At 46.1% G+C, this 23,797-nt stretch overlaps 1 protein-coding gene across 1 annotated transcript in view; it reads right to left on the bottom strand.

Moving 5' to 3' along the window:
* Positions 1 to 1,478: 1,478 nt before the first annotated feature.
* Positions 1,479 to 23,797, bottom strand: part of retm (real-time) — a 55,749-nt gene continuing 33,430 nt past the window's right edge. Inside the window, exons 2-11 of the mRNA XM_077634217.1 lie at positions 20,469 to 20,618; positions 19,470 to 19,601; positions 17,925 to 18,053; positions 16,739 to 16,937; positions 15,218 to 15,336; positions 13,744 to 14,400; positions 12,978 to 13,121; positions 8,589 to 8,894; positions 7,842 to 7,990; positions 1,479 to 6,333 (exon numbers count right to left, since the gene is read on the bottom strand). Of these exons, the coding sequence (XP_077490343.1) occupies positions 6,237 to 6,333; positions 7,842 to 7,990; positions 8,589 to 8,894; positions 12,978 to 13,121; positions 13,744 to 14,400; positions 15,218 to 15,336; positions 16,739 to 16,937; positions 17,925 to 18,053; positions 19,470 to 19,601; positions 20,469 to 20,618 (2,082 nt within the window). The 3' untranslated portion in view covers positions 1,479 to 6,236. The remainder of the gene's footprint in view (positions 6,334 to 7,841; positions 7,991 to 8,588; positions 8,895 to 12,977; positions 13,122 to 13,743; positions 14,401 to 15,217; positions 15,337 to 16,738; positions 16,938 to 17,924; positions 18,054 to 19,469; positions 19,602 to 20,468; positions 20,619 to 23,797) is intronic.

Genomic DNA, 23,797 nt, shown 5'->3' on the forward strand with positions numbered 1-23,797 from the left:
ATCTTCAGTGAAACGCATCTTCAGTTGCAAGTGCGCGCTTTTGTTTGACAAGGTTACAGCCAGCTTCAGCCCCCAGATAAGTCGGCAAGAGAGCTGTCTGAAGCTTTTAACATGCATCTTTGGACATAAAAATATGTACATAAGTGCGCCCTCACTATTGTTGACGAAGCAAGAAGTCGACTTTTTAAAAGGCACAGACAAGTGAGCGCTCCCTCCTTTCATGCCCGACAATCAGCGATTGCGATGAGGGTACAAAACCTCAACATCTGGTATTTTAATGTGACAACAGTTGAAGGTGCGTTTTCCGGTTTTTCAGCGTCTGTGTTGGCGGTGTAACCCGAAGGAGTGCGAGGAGGAAAGGGGAGCAGCACTGCATCACGGATCTGTGGTGCCCTCTGTGTGCAGCGGCGCAAACTAGTGCTTGGTCACCACTGCAAAGTGCTGGTGCAAAATGTCGTTGTATGGGCAACGTAACCATCAGGTTTTTCTTTCCTGCCGATATTTTGTTTTCGCACTTTATGCACAAAAGGAAAAAAAAAAAAACAGTCCACACACTACAAATTCATTTCCAAAATTTTGTACCATCCAATGAACAAAATTCGTATGCAGAAGCATGAAAATGCATTCACACAGATCTGTTTACGGCTCACGGGATCTATTCACTGCTGTGCGGCCACAGCTCACTACTCGCGGTGCCTACCACATTATTAGCGGTGGCGACTTTGGCGATGTGCGGACTGCACACCGGCAGCTCACTGTGTGCGGTGCATACAGAGCAATTGGCGATTGCAACATTGCCAATGTGCAGGCAGCACTTAGTGCTCGAGGAGCCGCGCGTTCGTATCATCCGTAGAGGAGAGGGAGAGTGTTGGGAACATCCAAAATCCTGCACATCGTACACAATGCACTCTAGCCAAGGAATTTCGCGAATTCGTATCGTCACGAAATTCATATCAACCGGGTCCGTATCAGAGATTCTAGTGTAACAAAATAATGGATATAGCAAAAGAAGGACAACGCCCCTTGGAAGCTTGGTCAACATAGGCTGCAACAAAGATACGGCTATAACGAAGTAATGACCGGGCCCCTTCAACTTTGTTATAACGAGGTTCAACTGTAATTGTCCTTGTTGACCCTGTTGCTATCCCTCCATACGTACAGTTCCGTACTACTAGTTAATTATGCAAAACTAAGTGGCCCTGCTCAGAGCTTCATGAACATAACTAGGAACCCCTTCCCTCTGCCATGCAGAAAAGATACCTTACTTAATGATCTAGGCGTAGCAAACAAATCCAGGGAGAAGGCAGCTCTATGGGCTGAACGGTCCTTCGTGCAGAGTACACCAAGCTGTTAGGTTGACGTTTTGTAAAACACTGTTTAATCTGTTGCTCTGTAGAAAGGCCACTCACCCCCCCATGATTCTTAATACCAGAGTGGACAGTAACGTCGAATTAGCAAAAATGAATCGATACACACAATTTGAAAAATACACTGAATGCTTTATTATACGTATATTTCTAAAGCATCAGGAAAAACATGTTTCACCTTTAACTAACAATGCGTTCAGCCCGCAGTTATTTTGCGTCAAACCAACATGGCTCTTTTGGTGCATCGCAAAGGAGCAAACGACTTCAGGCAAAGCAGACGACTGTGTAAGTACACATATAAAAATAACAACAGGTTTTTTTTTCCACAAGGGCCAAATTAGCAAAAAGTTGGACAGTTGGCGTGGGAAAAAAATCTTGCAATACAATGGAAACATGCTCAGATCATTCTTTTCAGTATTTTCTGCAAAAACACGCTCTAAAACAAGTCCCATAGAGCGAGATACTGGCCAATACCAGAAGCATGCTAACAGAAAATTTATCCGCTGGTTTCTTTCAAGTACGAGCAACGGCAACGCGACAATCAGCTGCACAACGCAGAAGAATGCACAGGTACAGGTCATTACCTACAGCATGCAGAGATTTAGAATGGTGTGCTTTTGCAATAGAAATGCCTGTAATGTCCACTGGAACATTATACAAAGCATCTGCAGCACATGTTGCAAGCTTAACAGCTGGTCGGCACCAATATGCCACAGTTCCTAACACCGAGATACTGTCACAGTTGCAGGGGTCAGACAAAGACGCAAGAAACGAAAAAACATAAAAGGGCAACTACTTGAAAATGGAAAGAAAAAGAAAAGCAAACAAGCTTTGCCGCAACCACCGCCATAGTGCTGCCATCTTGTGATAGCAATGTGTGGTCTCTCCCGATTTGCCTGTAAAACCAACCAAAGCAGCAAGCACCTTTGTCCTAGTGCTGCTCACAGCACTGCCAATGTCCCCTAGGAAGCACCTAACCATAGTCACAGAGTTTCTAAAAATTGCCTAGAGGAAAAAGAGGTCCCGCGGTAACTCATCCACCATGGCGAGGCACACGAATGCCGGGAAGAAGACACTTCCCATGCTTGGCTTGGCCGTTGCTAGAATCATGATGTGGATTCAGTTGCAACAGTACGACTCTTCTAGAGGCAAACCTGTGATAGTTTTCATACCAGCAAAACACCAGACATTCACTCGCGCTAAATTTACTTACCAATGTGAAAAACGTGCTATGAAAAAAATTTAATCTGTGCAACAGCAGAAAGCATCGAGGCAGTGCTGTGATTCCTCAGCCGGATCCATGCTTTTAGCCCAATAGCAGCCAAGCCAAATATGAAGTTTCCACTTTCCGGCTTTACTGCAGTGGATGCAGTGCTCTTTAAGAAACTCGCATAGAAGGTAGTGCCTTTGTATCCCCTCTAGGCGACTTTAAGAAACTCTATGCCTCGTGGGACTTCTTCCGCTGCACCAGGACTTTCACCATTGCACAATCCCACAAAACCATCTGCCCCGGCGAGAAGTAGACGCTGGAAAAAAAATGCAGACACTACAAACTATATGCAGTGCCACTGCACAAACTGACATTAACATACACAAACACTGGTGGCACTGCATCATGACACCAGCCAGACGCTGTGGCACCGTGTCATGACACATGCCGATAGCCGAGGCATTGCATCACGACACATGCCTATAGCTGAGGCACTGCATCACGACACATGCCCATAGCTGAGGCACTGCATCACGACACCTGCCACATGCTGTGGCACTGCATCATGACACCTGCCACGTGCTGTGGCACTGCACCATGACAGCTGCCACATCACATGCTCTGGCATCACATCATGACACATGCAGATGGACAATGGTGCGAGCACATCTCGTACCAAACCAGGACGCTGAGGAAGCACCGTGAACAGCATCGTGCGGCCCCTGATGCTCCAAACGGGCGTAGGGCACACTGTGAGCAGAAGCCCACTGCCTACAAGCGATGCAGGTCAAAGGTCAAATGTGGGGCACTGTACTCGAGGTCCCTTTTAACACAATATGAGTGGACCTGGCTTAACAGCCCACAATGCCTCAAAGCTGGTTTTGGCTGACCTCAACTGTAGCACCACTGGAAGACTCTCGCATAGTGAAGCCTTTGGAGGCGCTGCGCACACAACCTGGGCTATGATTAATGTTTACGAAGGTCAAGCATGCACAAGTCTAATGGGGTCTACACAGGGTCTGTTGGCGCAGCCAAGGTCAGTTGTTGGGCACTATTGATGAGACAAAATGGAACTGGTTGGTGGGGGGAAGCTTGTCTACAAGCAAAACAGGAAGCCAGCTGGAACAAATGAAGCTCTCGCAGAATGCACAGCACATAGATACAAGAACTCTGACATCCATGCGGGGTACAAGGAAAGCCGGAGAGCATGTTGCTGCTCTGAGAATGCTGCGAGTGAATGCTGCTATGTGTGCGCAGATGATACACGTGCCTGCTTTGGCACTCAATGCGATTGCCACGCTCGCTGTAAAATGGCGTGACAGATTGGAAAAAAACGTGCGCTCGTTGGCAATTTCGCACACTGCTTGTATGTCTATGTAGCTGAACAAAGATGGTACTAAGTTTTGTAACTTCAAGCAAAGAGCAACAGATGGTTCCAGCCTAGCATTGCTACAGTACTGCTTCCTTGTAACCAAAAAACGTATTACCACACATTGTGGGAGCACGGCAGAAAACGTCCTGGCCTGCTGCAATGCCGTCATGCCCATATGTCGCACTGGAGAGCTGTGACACAGGACGCGGCATCTTACAATGCTGCTGAGCCTATTTACACAGCAGTGAGCAACTTTCCTAGGCAGAAAGCAAAAAAAGATGCCGCAATATTACGATGCCTTTTTGTGGATAGTAAAACTAATGCTGCATCATTTTTTGACCTTTTTTCTTGAATCAGTCCTTCAGTGCAAAGATTATGTTTTAGGAGAAGTAAGCTTGCCAATGCAGTTCCTCTCTGGGCTGAACAGCAGAACAAGGTGATGAGAAGCCTTTTGCCCAGCGTGGCCTGCATAATATAGCACACCACAAAGGATTACACAAGAACAGCTTATGCGCCAGTAATGAAGTTGCAGGCCAAATCACAACTGTAGATGTCGGAGTGCTCGTCACCTGACTCTGCACTTGGTAGCATAGCATACAGCTTGTCAGATGCAATTTTGATGTTGATGCAATCAGGTATCGTGTGACATGCATTTATGGTCCAAAACTGATTCTATGCTTCTAATGTTCCCCCCCCCACCCCCCCCCCCTCACCCCACCCCACCCCACCCCACCCTTTAAATCCTACACCCTAAGAGGTGCACAGGACTCTCCCAGCTGGCCCAATTCCGCAGCAATATCGTGCTTGATGTCCTTGCTGAGGTGCTGCACACCATCTGTTACGTGCCGTAGAAATGTAAAGCTGTAGGTCAGAAATAAAATAATCACAAGACGTTATGATCAACAAGCACATAACAGCAAGCAGCACATACGCGTGCCTGCCGTGGATACACTGTGTCTGCCACAGGCGCCCAAGATGGATGCCTCAGTGGCGGACATTCCTCGGCTAATGTTGTACAATGGCTAGGTGAGCTGTCTGGTGACAGCCTCGAAAATACTTTGATCACCAACACAGTGTCGCAGCTTCTCCACCACTGACAGCCTAAAGCTTAAAAGATAACGCGGAAAAGGTCCCCTCGTGTACAACTGCAGGTAAAAGGACACGTTACATCTACACACAAAGAGAATATTTGGCCTAAAAATTCTGCCTTTGGAATGTACCTCATGAGAATTTGGCCGTAACAGCAACCCTCATCACGAACGGCTGGTGAAACGTTCTTCTACGTACTGAGAACTACGGAGTATGGACAGCTCAACTGGGCTACATGAAACTAGTCTGGAGTAATGTGGATAAAACTTCAGCTGTACTTACAAACTTCATGGTCACCAGTATACCATGGGTAAAAATCAGAGCCAACAGAGCAGCTGATTTGAAGCTGGCTGCCATTCCCCATGACTAAGAGAGGTTTTCAAGCTGAAAGCAAACTCTGATAAAGATTGTTTCAAATGGATGGCTGTCATGGGGCTCTAACTTACTCTACAGTTAACGGACTGTTCCGAACTCCCAGACACTAAAAAGACAAGGTCAGGGCCAAAGGTGAGCGACACCAAGGACACTGTTGCTACCATCACCTGTACAAATCTAAAAGACTCCACTAAACTGCTACAGGAAAAGACCCTAAAATGGCGCACATGCCACACTAGAAAAATAGGGTTTGGACTTGTATGGAGAACACACATGCTATCTCACCACAGGGAAGATCACATCTACGCACAACAGGCCAACGAACGGCTTCTTTTTTTTCTTTCTGCGGCTATGTACACACTGGACTGGTTCTTTTTCAACCAGAATGTTTTATCAGGGTGCTTTCAGCACAGATGCAACCAACCCCCCCCCCCCCCCCCTCCCCACATCCCGCAAAAAAATGAAAGGTGTGGCCTCGTGTAAAACAGCACCAAGCACAACATGCGCACAAACTGCACGTAAGTTGTCGTAGTCATTTCTGAAGAGCCGCAGCTGCTCAGAGGCATTCCAACATGTAGAGCACTGCAACAAGTTCACGGGACACGGCACACGCCTCTCTGCGCAGTGGTGTCGACAGATTCGGCAAAGCGCAACAACATATCCTCTTGGAAAGGAGGTGCAGCCAACCACGCTGTTGACAGTGCTGTTGACAGCGGACGTCGTTTCTCGGCAGATGCATCATCAAGCAGTCCTGCCGTCAGGACCTGCAGGTGGTAGCTAGGACTGGCAATCAGGTGGCAATGCGGTCCCGACGTCACTGGCATCACCTGGACGGGCACGAGCTCAGCGCCGAGGAGTGGTCACTCGATGAATTGCACGTGTTTCCACTGTGTGACGACTGCAGGCTTGACACCGATCCCCTGAAAGATGAAAGAGCGGAAACAGTGTGTATCCCACATGTACACCACTACGCTCACACCGGTCTTGCGCTTTGAAGGAACACTCATTAAGCTAGAGCCCCAGATTGGAAACCTGTCATTTTTACCAAGATAATAAAGCTCCGATAAGCCAGAAAATTACATAAAAGAGAAAGACGCCTGCCTTTAGTTTTGATGGAAGCCAAAGGCAAAAGGCCCCTGTGTGCTGTGTCATGATGTCGATGATGTCGTGTGCACATAAAAGGTCCCCAGGTGGTCAAAACTATTCCAGAGACCTGCATTATGGCACTTCTTTCTTCCTTTCTTCTTTCACTCCTTCCTTTATCCCTTCCCTTACAGCCCAGAGAGACAATTACTGCATCTTTCCTTTCCTCAAAACTAATTTTCAATTTTCAATATAGGTGGGAGGGGAAACCCCACTGTGGCCTTTTCATGGAGGGGAGACCCGACTGTGGTGGCAGGGAGCCCCTCCTGAAACCCTATTAAAAATCCCCAAGTGGTTGAAATTATTCCGGGGCCCTCCAATACAGCACCTCTTTCTTCTTTTCTTCTGTCAGTCCCTCCTTCATCCCTTCCCTTACAGCACAGTTCAGGTGTCCAACAATATATATATGACAGATACAGCGCCATTTCCTTTCCCCAGAAGGTAATTTTCAATTTGGTGTGTTTGTTTGGATATCTTTCAGCTAAGCAGTCATCATCTCGCACAGAAAAAAAGCTCATAGTACTACTGAACGGTAATCAGTCAGTTTAGCATGGCTTCTTGTTTCCTGTGGTTTTACCCTTAGTGTCCCTTGAATCAAAACCAGCACTAAATACGACTGCCATTGCCCACCTTTGACTTTTTGTGAGCCCATTCTGTTGTTCTGCTACAATTCAACATAATGTGCATTTTTGTTCATTGGTCATATGACAAAAAAGAAGGTTCAGCAAGAGGAGTTTGTAGACATTCTAATAATACCAGTTACAAGAGTTTTTTAATCAGCCCTGAAACACAAACTGTGCATTTGTATTTTGATGGTCGGTTGCAGAGACTGTGACGTGGTAATGCTGCTGGCATCCATGCTAACGCTGATATTGAGGAATTTGGTAAAACACTGAGCTCAAGAAATGAAGACCTTCAACAGTGGTTTCCAAGAGCAGCACTAGTTTCCAGGAGCAGATGTAATGCAACTTGCATCAGTGTGCAGACACCCAACCGCGTCTTAAATTGCACCACAATCTTTTACCCTGGGTCAACACAATTAGCAGGCTGAGTCCCACATGCAAACAGCGTATTTTCAATTTTAAAACAATTTTAAATTTAGATACCAAACCCATTCCCAGCTACTAAACTGTAGCTGCAGAGCACCGTACAGTAAGTAAGCCTTGCACCATGGAAAACAAAAGCAGGCCAGAGATAATGACTGCATACAGCACTCCCGAGATCGTTTTCCAAGCTGGCAAGGAAAGTAAAAAAAGAAAAGGAAAGAGTAGCCCTGTACACTCACTTGTAGTCCTGAGACTTGAGCACCTCGTAGTAGTACATCACCTTAGCCTTGTGCGGTGACAGGGGAAACTCGAACGGATGGTGCTGCGGACCCTCCAGGTGGCGCCACTGAAGAATGTACGTGCCTGGCGCACTTGTCACATGAGAGCCCTGCAGTGGCAGCGTAGCACACCCAAATTAGAAGCATAAAAGTGAGGCATACAAGCGGATACAACAATTATCAAAAAATCAATTTTTTGACCATTTTTCGGTATTTCAAAGCCGCGTCCTCCCTAATATGCCTGCTTCAACTACAAAGAGCTGATAGAGCTCTCTTTTAAAGCTGTTTGGTTTCAACTCATGTAGATGGTAACTGCAATCATCTCCTTCATCATGAATCCACCCTACCTTGGGAGATTCCTCCCAAATAGTAGTAGTAGTGGTTTTATTAAATAATAATAAAAAGGAGGGAAAAGATTCTTGCTAGCCCTGGCATCTACCATCGATACTGAAGCACCTGAGCTGGGCAGTGGAAGTAAAGGATAGCAGGCAGAACGGAGAAATGAAATGAAAGAGGTGAGGGACAGGAAGAGAGGATAGGGGGAGAGGTAATATACACAAATTATTTATACAAAATGAAATGTGCACAGGTTGTGCACGTGGTTAGTTCATGATGCATATCCTCCCAAATGCCAATGAACCAACTTGCATGCGAGTATGCACCAACTTTGCATGTGAGTATGCACGGAGCTCATAGCTGCCTCCTCACCTGGACGCTCTCGCCGTCATGGCACGTGAGGCAGGACTCCACGGTGCGATAGTCCACGCCGGCCACCCAGCCCTTGGGAAGCACCGACGGTGGCGTGTCCAGCGTCAGCATGGCCAACGGGAGGGGCGAGTGGGTGCACCCCACGGTCTCCTCCTCAGCATCGGTGTCACCCTCGGCCGACTCCGTGGCCGTCTTGGGCGGCGGAAGCTCACGGGTTGTGTGGAAGACGGTGAACGACACATCCTCTTTCATGATGTCGAAGTCCCAACAGATGACGCTCCCTTGGTCAGCCACGTTCACCACCACCTGGACGTGTGTGACACGCATGGTTAGAATTTATGGAGAAAAAGGAATGAAAAGTGAGGAATGAGCAGAGCAGAGTGGGTCAAGAAACAGACGTGAGTGAAAGATATCTAAATCAAGTAGAATAAATGGACGTGGACAGGGCACATCATAGAGTTTCTTACTATTAACTAGAGGGAAAGCTGGCACCCCGCCTATGGGAGTTTGCATGGAGCCTCCTCGAGACCACCTGCACCGCCATGGGCGTTCTAAGCATCATGGGACGGAGAGCTACCGACTGCAGAACTACAACTTCTGACCAAAAAATAATGAAAAAACAAACGTTGTTCGATAATCAAGATTGTCCTATAATTCAATATGCTGTCTATAAATCGCAACAAACGAGCAGAAAAGCATTCAAATGCAAAGTTTGCTCAAAATAAGCGATGGCTTGCTCTCCCATTGGCCAAACATTGCAGACCACAAAGGCCAATATTTCATACTTAACAGGCGCACTTTTAAAAAGAGATATGTTTTTGAAAAAAATGTTGCCGCTTCAACTTTTTAAAAGGTTTTTCCACAGCATTTCAGAAAACAAAAACCTTTTATTGGCGTCGTGTGGTGTTGCGTTCTCGCTACTATGGCTTTTGCGCACTGCTTTTATGCCGAAGTTGTCTGCGCGCGGAGCGCGCCGTGGATACGGAATGGGACATCTCAGTAACGCCACTCTGTGTTCCTGAAAAAAACCTACTGTCCCGCACCAAGTAGCTCATCGCCCCATGATGCTTTGTGCGCCCATGGAGGTTCAGGTGCAGTGCCGCCAGCTTTCCCTCTAGTTGATAGTAAGAAACTCTATGGGGCATATAATGCGAAGGCAATATAAGCAGTGGTTGTTAAGGGTAATGGAGTTGTATTCCAAGAGAAGGCAAGCGTAGTAGGGGGCGGCAGAGAGTCAGGTGGGTGATGAGATTAGGAAGCCTGCGAGGATAAGGTGGCCACAGCTCGCACAGGACAGGGTTAATTTCTGGGATATGGGAGAAGCCTCTGTCCAGCGGTGCACATAATTAGGCTGATGACGATGGCCAAGCCCTTTCACGAGCCAAACGAAAGTTCATCATCCAAATCGTTATGTCCAGATGAGACAGCTTGCACCAGCACATGTGCGACAACAATTTCCCAGACAGCAGCCCTTTAGCTGTCATGTTGCAGCCTGGATGACCCGGAATACACTGGTGATGCCAGTTAACCCCTGGTTTGAAATATGAAAAGTTTACTTTCTAGCTCACTACTACTGAGAGTGAGAAACCGTGCTGATAACTGCAGTGAACCACTGCATGGTGCCGCCATCAAATGATGACACTGACAGCCAGACAAATAAGCTTCCGACAACGACACAGGTGAGAAAACACTGACACTTGAGATGACATGTTAACTCTTTCCTTATCGCGCCTATTCAAATTGTTCAATTTGAATGATGGCACAAAATTCCTCATTCTGGGCAATCTGGGCAGCTTCTTGACAATAAACACAATTCAGTATACTGTAATACGACTGTACTTCAGTTTAGGAATCAGTTTTTTTGTCAGTCCTATGAGGGAGTATTTTTAAAATTTGCACCAAACCTGTCAACACAGAGCGATCGCGCAAGCCTGGCACCCAATGTGACGTCCTCTTCTTGCGCTGACCCTGCTCAGCAGTGACATTTGACTCGGCAGGTGTAAGCGACAGCTTTGTGCGATAAGATAATGTCCATTTGTCTTATTTTAGCTCGGACATACATGATTGCACCCCAACCCAGACTATCGACAGGTGCCCACCTGTAACTTTCGTTTCTGCTGTTTCCGAGCAGATTCATTTGTTTTCAGTGCCTTTTTGAAGGTACCGGGCATATTCTGGGCGATTTCATGCCACCAGCATGTAGCGAACGCAATTATCTGCAAGACAGCCATAGATCTAATTTGGCACTGCACTGCACAGTAGACCAAAGTGCTGCACACAAGCATTAACTTTTTTTTGCTGACTGGAAATTTTGGCATGAAGACTTCTGTAACTTTGGGCACTCATTTTTGGCATAGTGACACACAAAAATGTATTCTAGATTTTTATTCTCGTATTTTCCGAATGGACATGTATAAAATTTTTGTGACTTTTTGTGCAAGTCTCTCAAATTTTGCAAATCAAGGAATTTTTTCTTTCGTAAGCAACATATCGTTTTTTTTTTCTTTCTATCATTGAAAAGAGAAATCTATTAGCTACACTATGATGTGCTACAATGAAGAAAAATTTTTAGCTGAGAAAAATTTTCATGCAAACCACCCTGACATTGCCTGTTTTCGCACGGTAAGGAAAGAGTTAAGAAGACTTGAGGGAAATATTGGGGGGGGGGGGGAACAGGAGTGCATCAGAAGCAATTGCCTGAAGCAGGTGCAATAATAGAGCAAACCACCCATTTAATGATGGGCAGGCATCAGAGGCAGGACATGTGGGCACATAGTATTCTCACGTCCTCTAACAAGTCCCCTAACCAACGTTCATGTTCCCTTCTTCTGACCGTGATTAGCGTGCAGTTACAGTCGCTACACAAGAGAGGTCACCAGTACTAGGCTTTTGGTGCCACCTAGTACACTAGCTAGGTGGTGAGAACAAGTGTGAAATTTCAGGAACGGAGCACACACGAATATACAAGAGAATCTCTATGATAGGAATTTAGAAAGTGTCTTCGAAGGTCTACATTGTACAGAATACATTATGATTCAGGATTATACAAATAATTTTTCAACCCAGTGCGGATAATACGAACGTGCGACCGACCGCCTGAGCATGGGAGCGGGCCCGAGCAGCTGGCCTCAGGGAGGACAGCACCCCCCACCCAACCAAGTCCCACACCACTGGCTCATATCAGCCGCTGGGCTGGTGCCGACCGGGCCCCCTCTCCATCCCCTTTCTCGTCAGTCAAATGAGTCATGTGAGCAACGACACCCAGTTTCTGATTGGCCTGTTGGAAACGGCATTTTGTAAACTGCCGGAGCTGGCTGCTGCCCCCACCCCCCTCACTGCCCCTGCCGATACATTGGACCCTTTGTTTACTGCTGCCTCGAACGTTTCGTGTGGTGCGATGGCTCTGGTCACATTTAGGCAGTGCGCGCCGAAGGCCGGATCATTCACTGTCAACATGTCTTGGAAGCAGAAGGCCCTTCCTTTTAAGTAGAAACTGGAAATTCTGAAGAAGGCTGATGAAAACCCGTAGAAAAAGCTTGTCAACTTGGCATTTGAGCTAGGCCTAGCGCTAACAACACTGCACTATTGATGGCCAGCAGGACGTCATTGCGAAGAATGCCCAGCACTTCAGTGTCAAAGTGAAGCAAGCGAAGATGGCTACACAGGTCAAGTTAGAATAGATTCTACTGATGTGGTTTCATGAGGCGACGTCAGCTGGTGTCACATGGACAGCAAGGTTCAATGGGAAAAGGCCGACAATATAGCAATTTCTCTTGGCATCGGGAACTTCCAAGCATCTGAAGGGTGACTGCACCACTTCAAAGAACAGCACGGGCTTGTTTAAAAAAAACGCCTGTGGAGAAGGCAAGAAAGGAATCAGATGGCTGCTGGCGAGTGGATTAATTCGCTGCCGGCGCTGACTTTCAGGTACGCACTGCAATAAATTTTCAACGCCGATGGGGCAGGTGTGCCTTCGACCTGCAACTCGACAGGAGTGTGTGTGTGTAAAGAGCCTGGCTTGCCAGGGCAGCCAGGAAAGTAAGGAAAGAATTTCTGTACTTTTCTGCCACAATTCCAATGAACCTGAAAAAATTCAGCTCACCGTCGTCGGCGAGGCAACTGAAATGCTTTCGATCGGCTGGACGTTTACGTTGCTTATATAAAGTAAACAAGAAAGATCGGATGACTGCAGATTTTTTGCATGAGTTTCTGATCAGCTTAAATAAGAAAACCGCATCGAAGAGCAGAAAAGTTTTACTTTATCGCAACAAATCAGTGCCAACTTGCCCAACTTATGGTACCATTAATCCTCTTCGAAGGAGCATGCAGTCCTGGCCCTTTTGAAATTTCCAAGCACAGATGAACAGAGAGAAACACCGTGATCCATACCTCGTGCACCTGTCCTCGGGCCAGGCTCACGGAGTGGTACATGGTGTCATCGAAGAGATGCATGCCGTCGGCCTTCTCTCGTTCGTAGTCCTCTTCCGACATGTAGAAGGTCTTGGGGATGAGTCCTCCGTCAGGGATCGATGTCTGCAAAAGAGAGAAGGCCATCAGGCGTGATGTAAACAAATGAGATCAATCTTTATTTGCATCATCTAGGTGTTTGAGCGCAGAAGAAAACTCCTAATGCAGCTTGACTGCATGCACACACCCCTGTACAAGGTTTCAAAATTGTAATTATTATGCATTGGCAACAACATTAACAAAGGAACAGCAAATGAAGAAAATAAGCAAGACACAGGAGATGCACAAAAAAATACTCAAATGTGAAACAAAAGGTATCTAGAAGTTCATGACCAATGCAAAGTTATTCAGCAATGATGACTAATTATGACTGAGCATTTGATGCCTGTAATTAGTGCGTATTTGCAGAATGAACCATTCATCACGATTTTGTGTGATGAGTGTGCTTCCCAAGGTTTATGCCAGACATATTTTATCTTCTTGGCTGAACCTGTGCTAAAAGATATTTAAGCTATTCGATTAGTAACACATTACTGCAAATAAACGACTGTGTTAGCCGTCACTGTTGCCTGTAACCGGGTCCATGACCTTGTCAGGCTGCTTTTACAACTTCTCTATCAGGGAGTCCATCAACATCGTGGAAGTTGAAAACAGAGCTGAACTAAACCTGTCAAGGTCACTCACTCACCTGACAGGCACCTCCCAGGAAGTCGGGCAGGTACGATGGGTCGACAAACTCGGCAAGGCCAGGTGGCGCAGAGTGGCCAGTGTCGGCAAAGAAGGTGAACTTGGATCGCGTGTTGTCGTTGATGAACGTCCCCACCAGTGCCCACAGGATTGGGAAGACACGCGGTGCCCGCACCACCAAGCAGCGGCCCATGGTCTCCGGGTAGTTAGACTCCACCATCTCGATGATGTGCAGCAGTGCGCGCATGCCGGGGCGCCACAAGTGGCGCATGTTGAGCCCTTCCAGGTCGAGCAGACATGTCCACGCGCTTATCGGCTTGCCAGCCTTAAGTGTGGCGTCTTCGGTGCGCCTGAGGCCCTCTTCACAGAGGTGTAGCGTAAGCTTGACGAGGCCCTGCTCACCGATGGACTTGATGAAGCCCTTCATGTCGACCTGGCCCAGACGGAGGATGTACATGGGGCGTCCGTCCTTGTCGTGGTGGTGCCAGCCGCCAGGGAAGTACTCGCGCACCACCGTCGGCAGATCGTAGGTGCTGAGGATGCGGTCAACTTGGTACTTCTTGCGCCACACGAGCGACTGGCAGAGCATCTCGCGAGCCTTCTCCAGGTTGAAGTCCTGTGCTTGGAGGAACCTCACCAGCATTTGGTCACTTGGAACCTGGGCGAGCAAGAATGGTGATGTGAACTGGGAAAGGGGGAAAACAGCAGCCTTCCACCTGGCACAGTGTCAGGAAACACCTGAAGCAATGTGCAGACCACAGGCATGTCCTTTGCCATAGTTACTACACATCCTACATACTTTGTCACATCTTTCACAATGCTGATTCTCACTACAAGTCACTAAACTAAAGTTTCTAAAGTCACCCCAATAACTGAAAGCTATGCAGGAAAGTTGCATTCCGTGCCACCATCCCTTTGCCCGCTATACCTCTAGTACATATAAGGATCTTCCATCATTGTGCATTTTTGCCCGTACTATACATATTCAGCTGCAATCTTTTGAAATTACTCTGTAAGACTTGTCAGCAGTGAATTCATACTTGACAATGCCAATGCTCTAACAGTGAAAAAAAAAACTAGTAAAGGCAAACCGATGTTGCATAAAGGTGAAGTTTGGAACACGCTGCGATTCCCCAAAGTAGCAGATGTGACAGACACTGTAAGTGCCTTCTCAGCAGCATCCAGCTGCACGGGGAAGAAATGGAAAAGTGAGAAGGTAATAAACGCTCGTGCCCACTTTTCAAGGAGAAAAGCCAGTCTCTCTCCCGCCAGCAACGTGTTTCAGAGTTAGTTTCAAGGCTCATCCACTTACAATAGTATAACAGAACGTCCCATGAAAGCATCAAATGGGATGATTTTGTGGCTACAATGCAGTCATTGCACGACTTCTGAGGAAGTTCATGCCTACTTCTGTAGGTCAACTAAAAAGGCCTCATCTCCACCCCACCACTCGAGAAGGAAATGGCAGCACTCACTTTCCCTTGGTGTGCTTCGGCAATCCACTTCTTGAGCATGACCAGGCAGGATTCCTGGTACGGAGTGAGCGAACCCAGGCAGCGCTCAATGTAATCCGACTCCAGCTTGAAGTTGGCATCTGTCAAGAGAATACACAAAGAAGAGAATGAAGTGTGCCACAGTGCCGGCAGCATAAACGTGTGAAATTGCCTGCAGTGAATGAGCCCTTTGTGTTGCAGTAAGATGGGACCATGCCACTTATGCAACGTCATCGAATGATTATTAGACGAGGCCTAAAAATTAAACTTCCATTTTCATCTGAGATCAGCCTGAAGGGTGGTGTTCGGAACAAAGTTTCAAGTTTCAAGACAGTTCCAACTTATAAAGATGGATCAGTCATTTCTAATGCATGTTTCTACAATCAAATACTGCAGCATCGACACAGGCTTGAAACCTCGGTAGGTTTAGAATCTATATAGCTCTTGTGTATGACATGAAGACATTTATACACTATATTTTAGAAAAATAAATGCAAGCACAGAGCACTTAGGAAAGGAAATTTCACATCTAGGAGTGCACATGACCAGGCAAAAGTACTCTAGACACTTGCTGCCTGGTCTGAAAGATCCTGCACATTAATGTACTATCAGTGCAAAAAGTTTGTAAGATCCCAAAGTCATGAAAAATCCGGATTGTCACATACCCTGACCAAGCAGCCAAGAATCAAACTGTGCAGTGTGCATCCCTATGTTCAGCTCACATAGTACATTCTTCAATTCCTGGGCTGGTATAATATAAAGGTTCCGCTCTGATTTGAATTCATTCTCATTTTTCCTACCTTTAGTTAATGGCTGATGAAATGCCTCACCTTGAGCTCACTGCTCAAAATCGTATAACGGCCACTTGGGCCAATGATGAAGGACGGGAAAAAAAGAAAATGGAATGGGATCGGAAGAGAAATATTACACTGGCCCAAGATGCTGGCGAGGGTTCCCAGCAATTTCCACTTTTTGAGGATCAGCTTTGTGCAAACTTCTGGCAATATTATATAGTCGAATCTCATTATAACGAAATTATTTACAACAAAATAATGAATATAGAAGGAACGACCATTCCCCTTTGAAGCACAGTCAACACAAGCGATTACGAAGCTATGGCTATAACGAAGCAATCACTAGGCCCCTTTAACTTCATTATAACGAGGTTCAATTGTACAACGTACACACATTGACAGCTACCCACAGATGGGAGTAAAGACAAGGCTTAGATGATTGCTCATGTCAGTCTCCTAACTAAAGCTGTGCACACATGAAAAAAACGTGCACTGGTACTCTCAACTTGACGCGCAACCTACAAGTTCAAAATGAATAAATGGCTCGATTTTCATGTCACAAAAGAGCTTGTAGCTGCTTATAACATTGAGTAGACACTGATTATGTTTTCCAGCCAAAGGTAAACAACACTGTGGGAGCATTGTTCACGTCAGCCCTCAACAGAGACTTCATTAAGACCGAGACAATAGCGTAAGCCGGGACACTGACCCTGTGCAGTGAGAGACTCTGATGCGCCAGCTGGCAGAGCAGTCTTCTCGGTCAGCGACTTCTTCCGCATGCTGTCGCGCAGAGCGGGAGCCTTGGCATCCCCACTGCCTCCGGCACCTGGCTTGTCTTCGAACGGGGGAATGTATGTGATGTTCTCCTTCAGGAGTTCATTGATGTAGTACTCGATGATCTCCTTGCCCTGCAGAAACACGCGGGGAAACAATTTCAGAGCCAGCGCAAATCGGTCAGCACCCCAGAAACAGCACAACAAACACTGGAGCGAGGGTGAGAGAAGACACAGTGTGCGTGCGTCACCTTCGTTGCTGTTCCAGTACACTGTACTTCACTGGATGGACTGGATGACACGTCACACCAACTCGTGCAGCTGTCTACACTCTAGTAGGATTTAGGTCTATTGGCATTCTTTTTCTAGGTGAAATCAAAATTGGTACTACTACATCAGGACCATGCTCTCTATAACACACATTTACCTAACACAGTTTCTGTTCCTCATGTTAGATGCTGCTCCTTGTATCTTCATGTTCGGATTTTACCCTTCCCCCTCCCCCATGTAATACCCTCGTGACAAGGGCCTTTAGGGCTATCTTGAAATAAATAAATAAACAAATAAATAAAGCTCAGCTGTAATAGAAAGACAGCATATGCTGTCAATTAATGTTTACGGAGGCAAAGTTCTGACAGCGTGACAGCGTGACAGCGTGAAAGGTGCACTGAACTCCATGAATGCAATAAAGTGTTGATTGGACTGGTTGGTACAATAATAAAAGAGTGAAACGGCATGAAGACAGGATTAGAGAAAGAAGTGACACACACAGGCGCCGAATGCAGCCGCCCTCACCACAATATGAAAGACAGGGCCAGTGATAGTTCATTTCGAAAGGCAGTGCACACCCACTGACAAAGTGACGAATGGATCATGTGAAGGATCAACGATGAATGAAACTAGACAGGATAGCGAGGTAGCTGCTGAGAGTCTTCTTGGCTGCCTGGTGCCCACTATAATGCACTAGAGTTGATATCAAGTGCAACTCTACATAGAGGTCTGGAGGCTTAAGTGCTACTCAAAATTGCCAGAACACCCCTACTTAAGTATGCATATACACCTCACCGCTCCCCCAACTACAGCGCCAATTAATTTTGCAGGAACCAGTTGGGACACACATACCTTGGAGATGTTGTGGGAGTACTGCTTCATGGCCAGCTTCTCGACGGCACTTTCAAACCCAAAGAAGGACTTGACATCAAGAGAGGCGCTCTGCTCAAAGCAGGTCCAGTCTGAGTTTTCCGGGTGCACCTACAACAATGAGCGCTAAGTAAGGCAAGGCAGAAGGGGAAACAAAATACTCAAGCCATTACGCTACACAATTAACAGTTTCGCGACTGCAGCCCGGAAATCTAGGTACTTGAAAGCCACAAAACAGGTGACAGGCTCTAAAAAAACTAAAACAGGTGCTTAACTATTACAAAAACATAGTTTGAGTGTAACTGGTCATTGTTTAGCAGCAAATTGAAATTGTATTAATAACTGCAAAACTGCTAACTGCAAAACTGCTTTGTAGCAATGCACATCTGCATGGAACCAGTAGGGAGGCGGGCAAGTTCCTGCATTTTGGCATCAAAAGGCACTTGCAGGCAAATGACTACAAAGCTAGTAGTTTATGATTTATGGGGGTTTAATGTCCCAAAGCAGCTCAGGCTATGAGAGATGCCGTAGTGAAGGGCTCCGGAAATTTTGACCACCTGGGGTTCTTTGACGTGCACTGACATCGCACAATACATGGGCCTCTAGGATTTCGCCTCCATCAAAATTTGACTGCCGTGGCCAGGATCGAACCCGTGTCTTTCGGGTCAGCAGCCGAGCGCCATAACCACCGAGCCACCGCAAGTAGTCCACCAGTTTATATCTCAGAAGCAAGTTGACTGGCAAAGTCTCACAATGGAACTGCAGTATAACGCAAAGGTACAATAAGAGTAACGGCCTGAGGGGCGAGATGGTGCATGACGAAATGAACGGCGGCACAAACAAGGACACTAATAAGAAAGAATGTGGTGTCTCTTTCTTTCTTGTTAGTGCCCTTGTTTGCGCCGCCGTTCTTTTCATCGTACAATGAGAGGCAAGGAAAATAAGTGAAAACAGTTTGCAGACAGAAATGAACCTTAAAAGGACCATGAAGTGATATTTACTGAGGTCAGGAAAAGCCCTTGAGTGATAGGTATTCTAGCACTTGTCACCACACATAAACATTTTTTATGCTAGGTTTATTAACACCATAGTTATCGACGATGAAAAACGACGCTCCTCCTTGCCCTCCTGCCACTACACCATGCCGATGCACCAGAAAAAGAAATAAAGAAAACAGGTCAGGGCTGCAGCCCTCTGTGCCCCATTGAACACCATCCCGCCCAGGTGATATGCACTGACATCATCGCGGTAGGGGCAACTAAGAACGCAAGGTGAGCTGTGACTCTAACTGGCTACGAGCTACTGCGAGCAGAGATTTTAAAAATATTATTAGTAAATTATAGGGTCCAAACAGAGCTTTTAAATCTGACTCGGAGAAACAAAAAGACTGCATCTACTGATCTGTCACGCTAGAATATGACCATCAAAATCATTTCAGGGTCCCTTTAAGATTCATAAAAAGAAAATCCCAAAATATCCGGGTTCAACTGCGAGAACAAACGCTCAACTACAGGCAGAAAGACTCACCGAATAAGTGCAGTTTTCAGTGATGCCAACACGTGCTGCAAAGCTCTCGTTGTAGGCTTCGATCTTAAGTATTCGCTGCCGCCGATCTAAAGAGTTCTTTTGGATAAAGTATACGAAGTCAACTCCTATGATCTATGAGGGAAAAGTAAAAAAAAGTAATGATGAAATGCAAACTATGTCTCAGGATCTTGGTACAAGACACGGCGTTACTACATGCTTTGGAGCAAAAGAGGCACACCTTAACACTGACATAAATGGCTGTTTGACAACTGTTTACTTGGGCACAGGTTCAGAATTCAAGTGCCTAGTGTTTTTAACCACTTCCAACAATAACTTTCCCATATAAAATCCACAAAAACAATCAAATAATAATTTTCCTGTTAATCCCAGCAAATTAAAGATGAAAAAGCCAATGTGGAATCCTTTCAAAAAGCAGCAGACTGTTTTTTTTTCAAATGGTGTACCATGTTACAAGTCAGCACCCATCCTCATGTGTTTCTCTTTTCGTCCCTGTCAAAAGTATGTGCTGTTCTTTGTGAAATGTCGTGTACTGTTTCTCAATGTTACTTGCTGGTGGTCTATGCGATGCACTACTACTGTATACTCTAGGGTGATTATGGCCTCGTCAAAACGTTTTCAGAGCTTTTGACTTAACTCCTAAACCAACTGTTGGATACGACAAATAATAAAGGAAATTTCCAGACAGCTAACACTGACAAACCACATATTGGCCACAATCATAAGGCAAAATGAATTCAGTAGTAACAATATCTTAAGCTTGAGGGTGGGTGATGTATCGGCAACCTCAGCTTCAGTTCAATATGCACTTTTATAAATTGTAGAAAACATCTTTCAACCTGATAATACCAGACAGGGGATGGCATGGCAGGACACTGTGCACAATAACTTCCCACGTCTACCTGTGGTCCAAAACTTAAAGCGTGCTGGTAGTTCGGCTCAAGGAACAGAGCATGTGCAGCTCAGGAAGAAGTTTCTCACCTTTTTTAATAGATACGGTGCGTCCACATTGAGGCGGCAGCGACGTTCAATCACGTGCTCTGCACCATCTTCACTCTTATATTCGGACACCGTGTCGCTGCCCAGGAACACTGGGATCATGGGACATGTTGGGAACCGCCGCTCGTAGGCCTGCACAGAAGGCATGAACCCATGAGTGGAATGCAAAAGCAAAGCCTTCAAGGAACATCAAAGACAAATTCAAATCATGGTTTATGGTTTATAGGGGTTTAATGTCCCAAAGCGACTCAGACTATGAGGGACGCCGTAGTGAAGGGCTCCGGAAATTTCAACCACCTGGGGTACCTTAACGTGCACTGACATTGCACAGGACACGGGCCTATAGAATTTCGCCTCCATCGAAATTCGACCACGGCGGCCGGGATCGAACCTGTGTCTTCCAGGTCAGCATCCGAGCACCATACCCACTGTGTCAGGCAGTATCAACTGATTACCGTGTCCCAGTGACAAAGGCGTGACTTCCGCAAAAAAAATTGGCGGTGGTTTAGCTCTGGTTAAACCTGGAGTGATGCGATAGCTACAGCTGGCTGAGTGGAACTTGGTCACGTGACCAACCACGTGATCAGCCATGGCGCCGCGCCGCCGGCACGCACCACGTGACCAAACAAGTGACAGCGTGGCGGCGCCGCCATGCTGGAGACTCGAAATGGTACCATAATGTAGCTATCGCTACAAAAAATTGGCAGTGCTTTCATGTAGTCAAACCAAGCTGACGTGCGAAAGCCTGTGTTAAGCCTGGTTGGCTCATGGTTTTGCTTTGCTGGGTGAGTTTGATAGTAGTATTAGTTGGATATGACAACAATGTACAATGCACAGCACGAGTGTGTTGCAGCTTAACATGAGGCGTGATCGGCTGTGGTGATAGCATAGTTCTCTCGTGCAGTAGCCAGCGAAGCTGATCTGTTCACATCACCGCAGCTGCGAATCCCAGTTGCGGCAATATTTACTTTATTTATTCATGGTTTGGCCAAGGCCACCCTCAAGGCCAAGCTTGACACACACTAGGTGAGCTGCTTAGACCTTGTGAAGAAGGGTTTTCACACTGTTTTTAAAATAGAACTTTTATTAGCTCACGTCAAGGTCACCTTTTCCCACGCAGATCCTTAAGTCTAGGCTACAGTGCCATTAATTGGAAATGGTGATTATCACGGAGCCATTCTTGGTCTTGATGCCATCAGGCTGAATCTAGCAGCAGGGAAGTTTTCAAATACAGTTTTCTAGCAATAAATGTATCTTTTGCTAATGGAAAAGAAAAAACACAGCCAGAGAAAGCCCAAGAATCGACTTCTGCCAAGGGTAAAAATTGGAGGGAGTTGTCCTTAGTGTTACTCTGAAGACTCTCTGGCACTTGACATCAATAGTGCACAACGAATAGTAGCACTGACATGGCTTATACTTGGCATAAGCTGTACAAGGATATTCCCCGTTATTTTGGCTTCCGTGCAACAAATGACCAGTACATTAACTAAGGATTATGTGCATGCTTGACTATTGAGCCAAGCTGCTACAAGAACATCCATGAGCACTTCAGTGCCCCACAATGAGTGGCAGTGAGCAGCAGTGCAGAGCGCATTGGATGCAGCATGGGTAGCCGAGAAAGATTGGCGTTGCGAATCTGCACTTGTCTTCCAGCCTTTGTGCTCAAAGTGTATTAGATGGCCATGAAAACGAGCTTGCCTTCAATCTTCTCATGATTTTCAAGAAGGATATGGCTGCATATATCAATGCTAGTGCTTTCAGACAGTATTCGCATTTATTTCCAATTCATCCACCCTGCCAATCCTTTCGGGCACCATTTATAAACCATTTTGATTCAAGACCAATTATGCTTCCACCCAAAAAATATAACCAGGGCTCAAAAAAAGCCAATTCCTTAGTTTCCAAAAACACCCAAATAGGTATGTTTTAGACGAAAGTACACGCTCGGTTACAAAGTGTCAAAAAGTTCGAAAATACAGTATTACAATACCAGGACTTATGAAATTCACACCTTCATTTTGTTTTTCAAAGATGCACATGATGGCAGAAATTCAGAGAACAAAATTGATATTAAAGTCAGTTCAACCACAACTAGCTCGTCATCCTTGGTCATCTGATGAACACTCTGAAGTACAACCGGACCCTGGCAAGATCAGCGCTATCATGGACCTTCCTCTTCACTGGCAAATGAAAGATATCCAGAACTTTGGGGACCTTTCCTCGTAATTCCCCCATTTCGTTAAACATTTTGCCAACATTTCCCGTCTACTAAGAGAACTTCTCAAGAAATACATTATTTTGATCTCGGAGTGCAGAAAAGGCTTTGCCAAAGAGGAAGCCGTTTCGCTGCTTATCACGTTGATGACCAAGCCACGTACGTTGGCCCATTTTGATGCGGTGGTCCCTACTTGAGTTTGTGCCAGTGCCAGAGGACACAGTACAGGTCGTGTCCTAGCTCAACAACAACAGGACAATGCTCATTGCTTATACCACGCACGTTTCCCTCTGCCACCGAGCGAAATTGCTCCATCACTGAAAGCGACTGTTTGGCACTAGTGTGAGCTGTTGCCTAATTCTGCCCTGGCCTGCTTGGTTTCATTTTGCAGTCAATAGTAGACCACCATGACCTTTTCTGGTTCCCCTAGCCAAAGGACTTCATGGGCCAACTCAGCCGTGCGGCTTTGTGCCTTTAAGAGCATTTGTTCAGTCATGTACGCAAGTCCTCGTGTCTTGAACACAACTCTGGCTACTTGTGCTGTCACCCTGTGGAGCTGCCCAACTCGAGCCAGACCGACCACGGGCCATGCTTCATTGCCATTTCAGCCTTTATCAACACCGTGACAAGCAGTGCCGAGACCCCTCATTGCGACCACTCACTGAAGATCTCAACTCCTAAAAGCTGTGCTTTAAGAGTTCAATAATGCTTGCTAACGCCATGCGTTGAAAGAAATAATACAATTTATAACTGCACACAGTAGAACATACAAGCTGAAAAATGGAAAACCTCACCAAGTAAACGTTTCCAAACAAATGCCTGTGGCATGTTAGCTTCAGAGCTCAGAAGGCCAAGACACAAGGGTAATGCAATAAGATCAAAAAAGAAAAAGAACGCAAAAGCAGACAAAGAAATCAAATTGGAATTGCAACCTTCTTGCCTCCGACTAGGTGTATATTTTTTAACCATTGCACAACACAAGAGATGAAGACATCGGAAAGAAAAAAAAACCGCCTATGTTCACACTACTGCATTATGATGAATGCCGGAACCAGCCACTCATCCATAAAAAACTGTGCAGCTTCCTAGATAAATG

Source organism: Amblyomma americanum, chromosome 8, assembly GCF_052857255.1.
Source record: "Amblyomma americanum isolate KBUSLIRL-KWMA chromosome 8, ASM5285725v1, whole genome shotgun sequence".
NCBI classification, from domain to species: domain Eukaryota; kingdom Metazoa; phylum Arthropoda; class Arachnida; order Ixodida; family Ixodidae; genus Amblyomma; species Amblyomma americanum.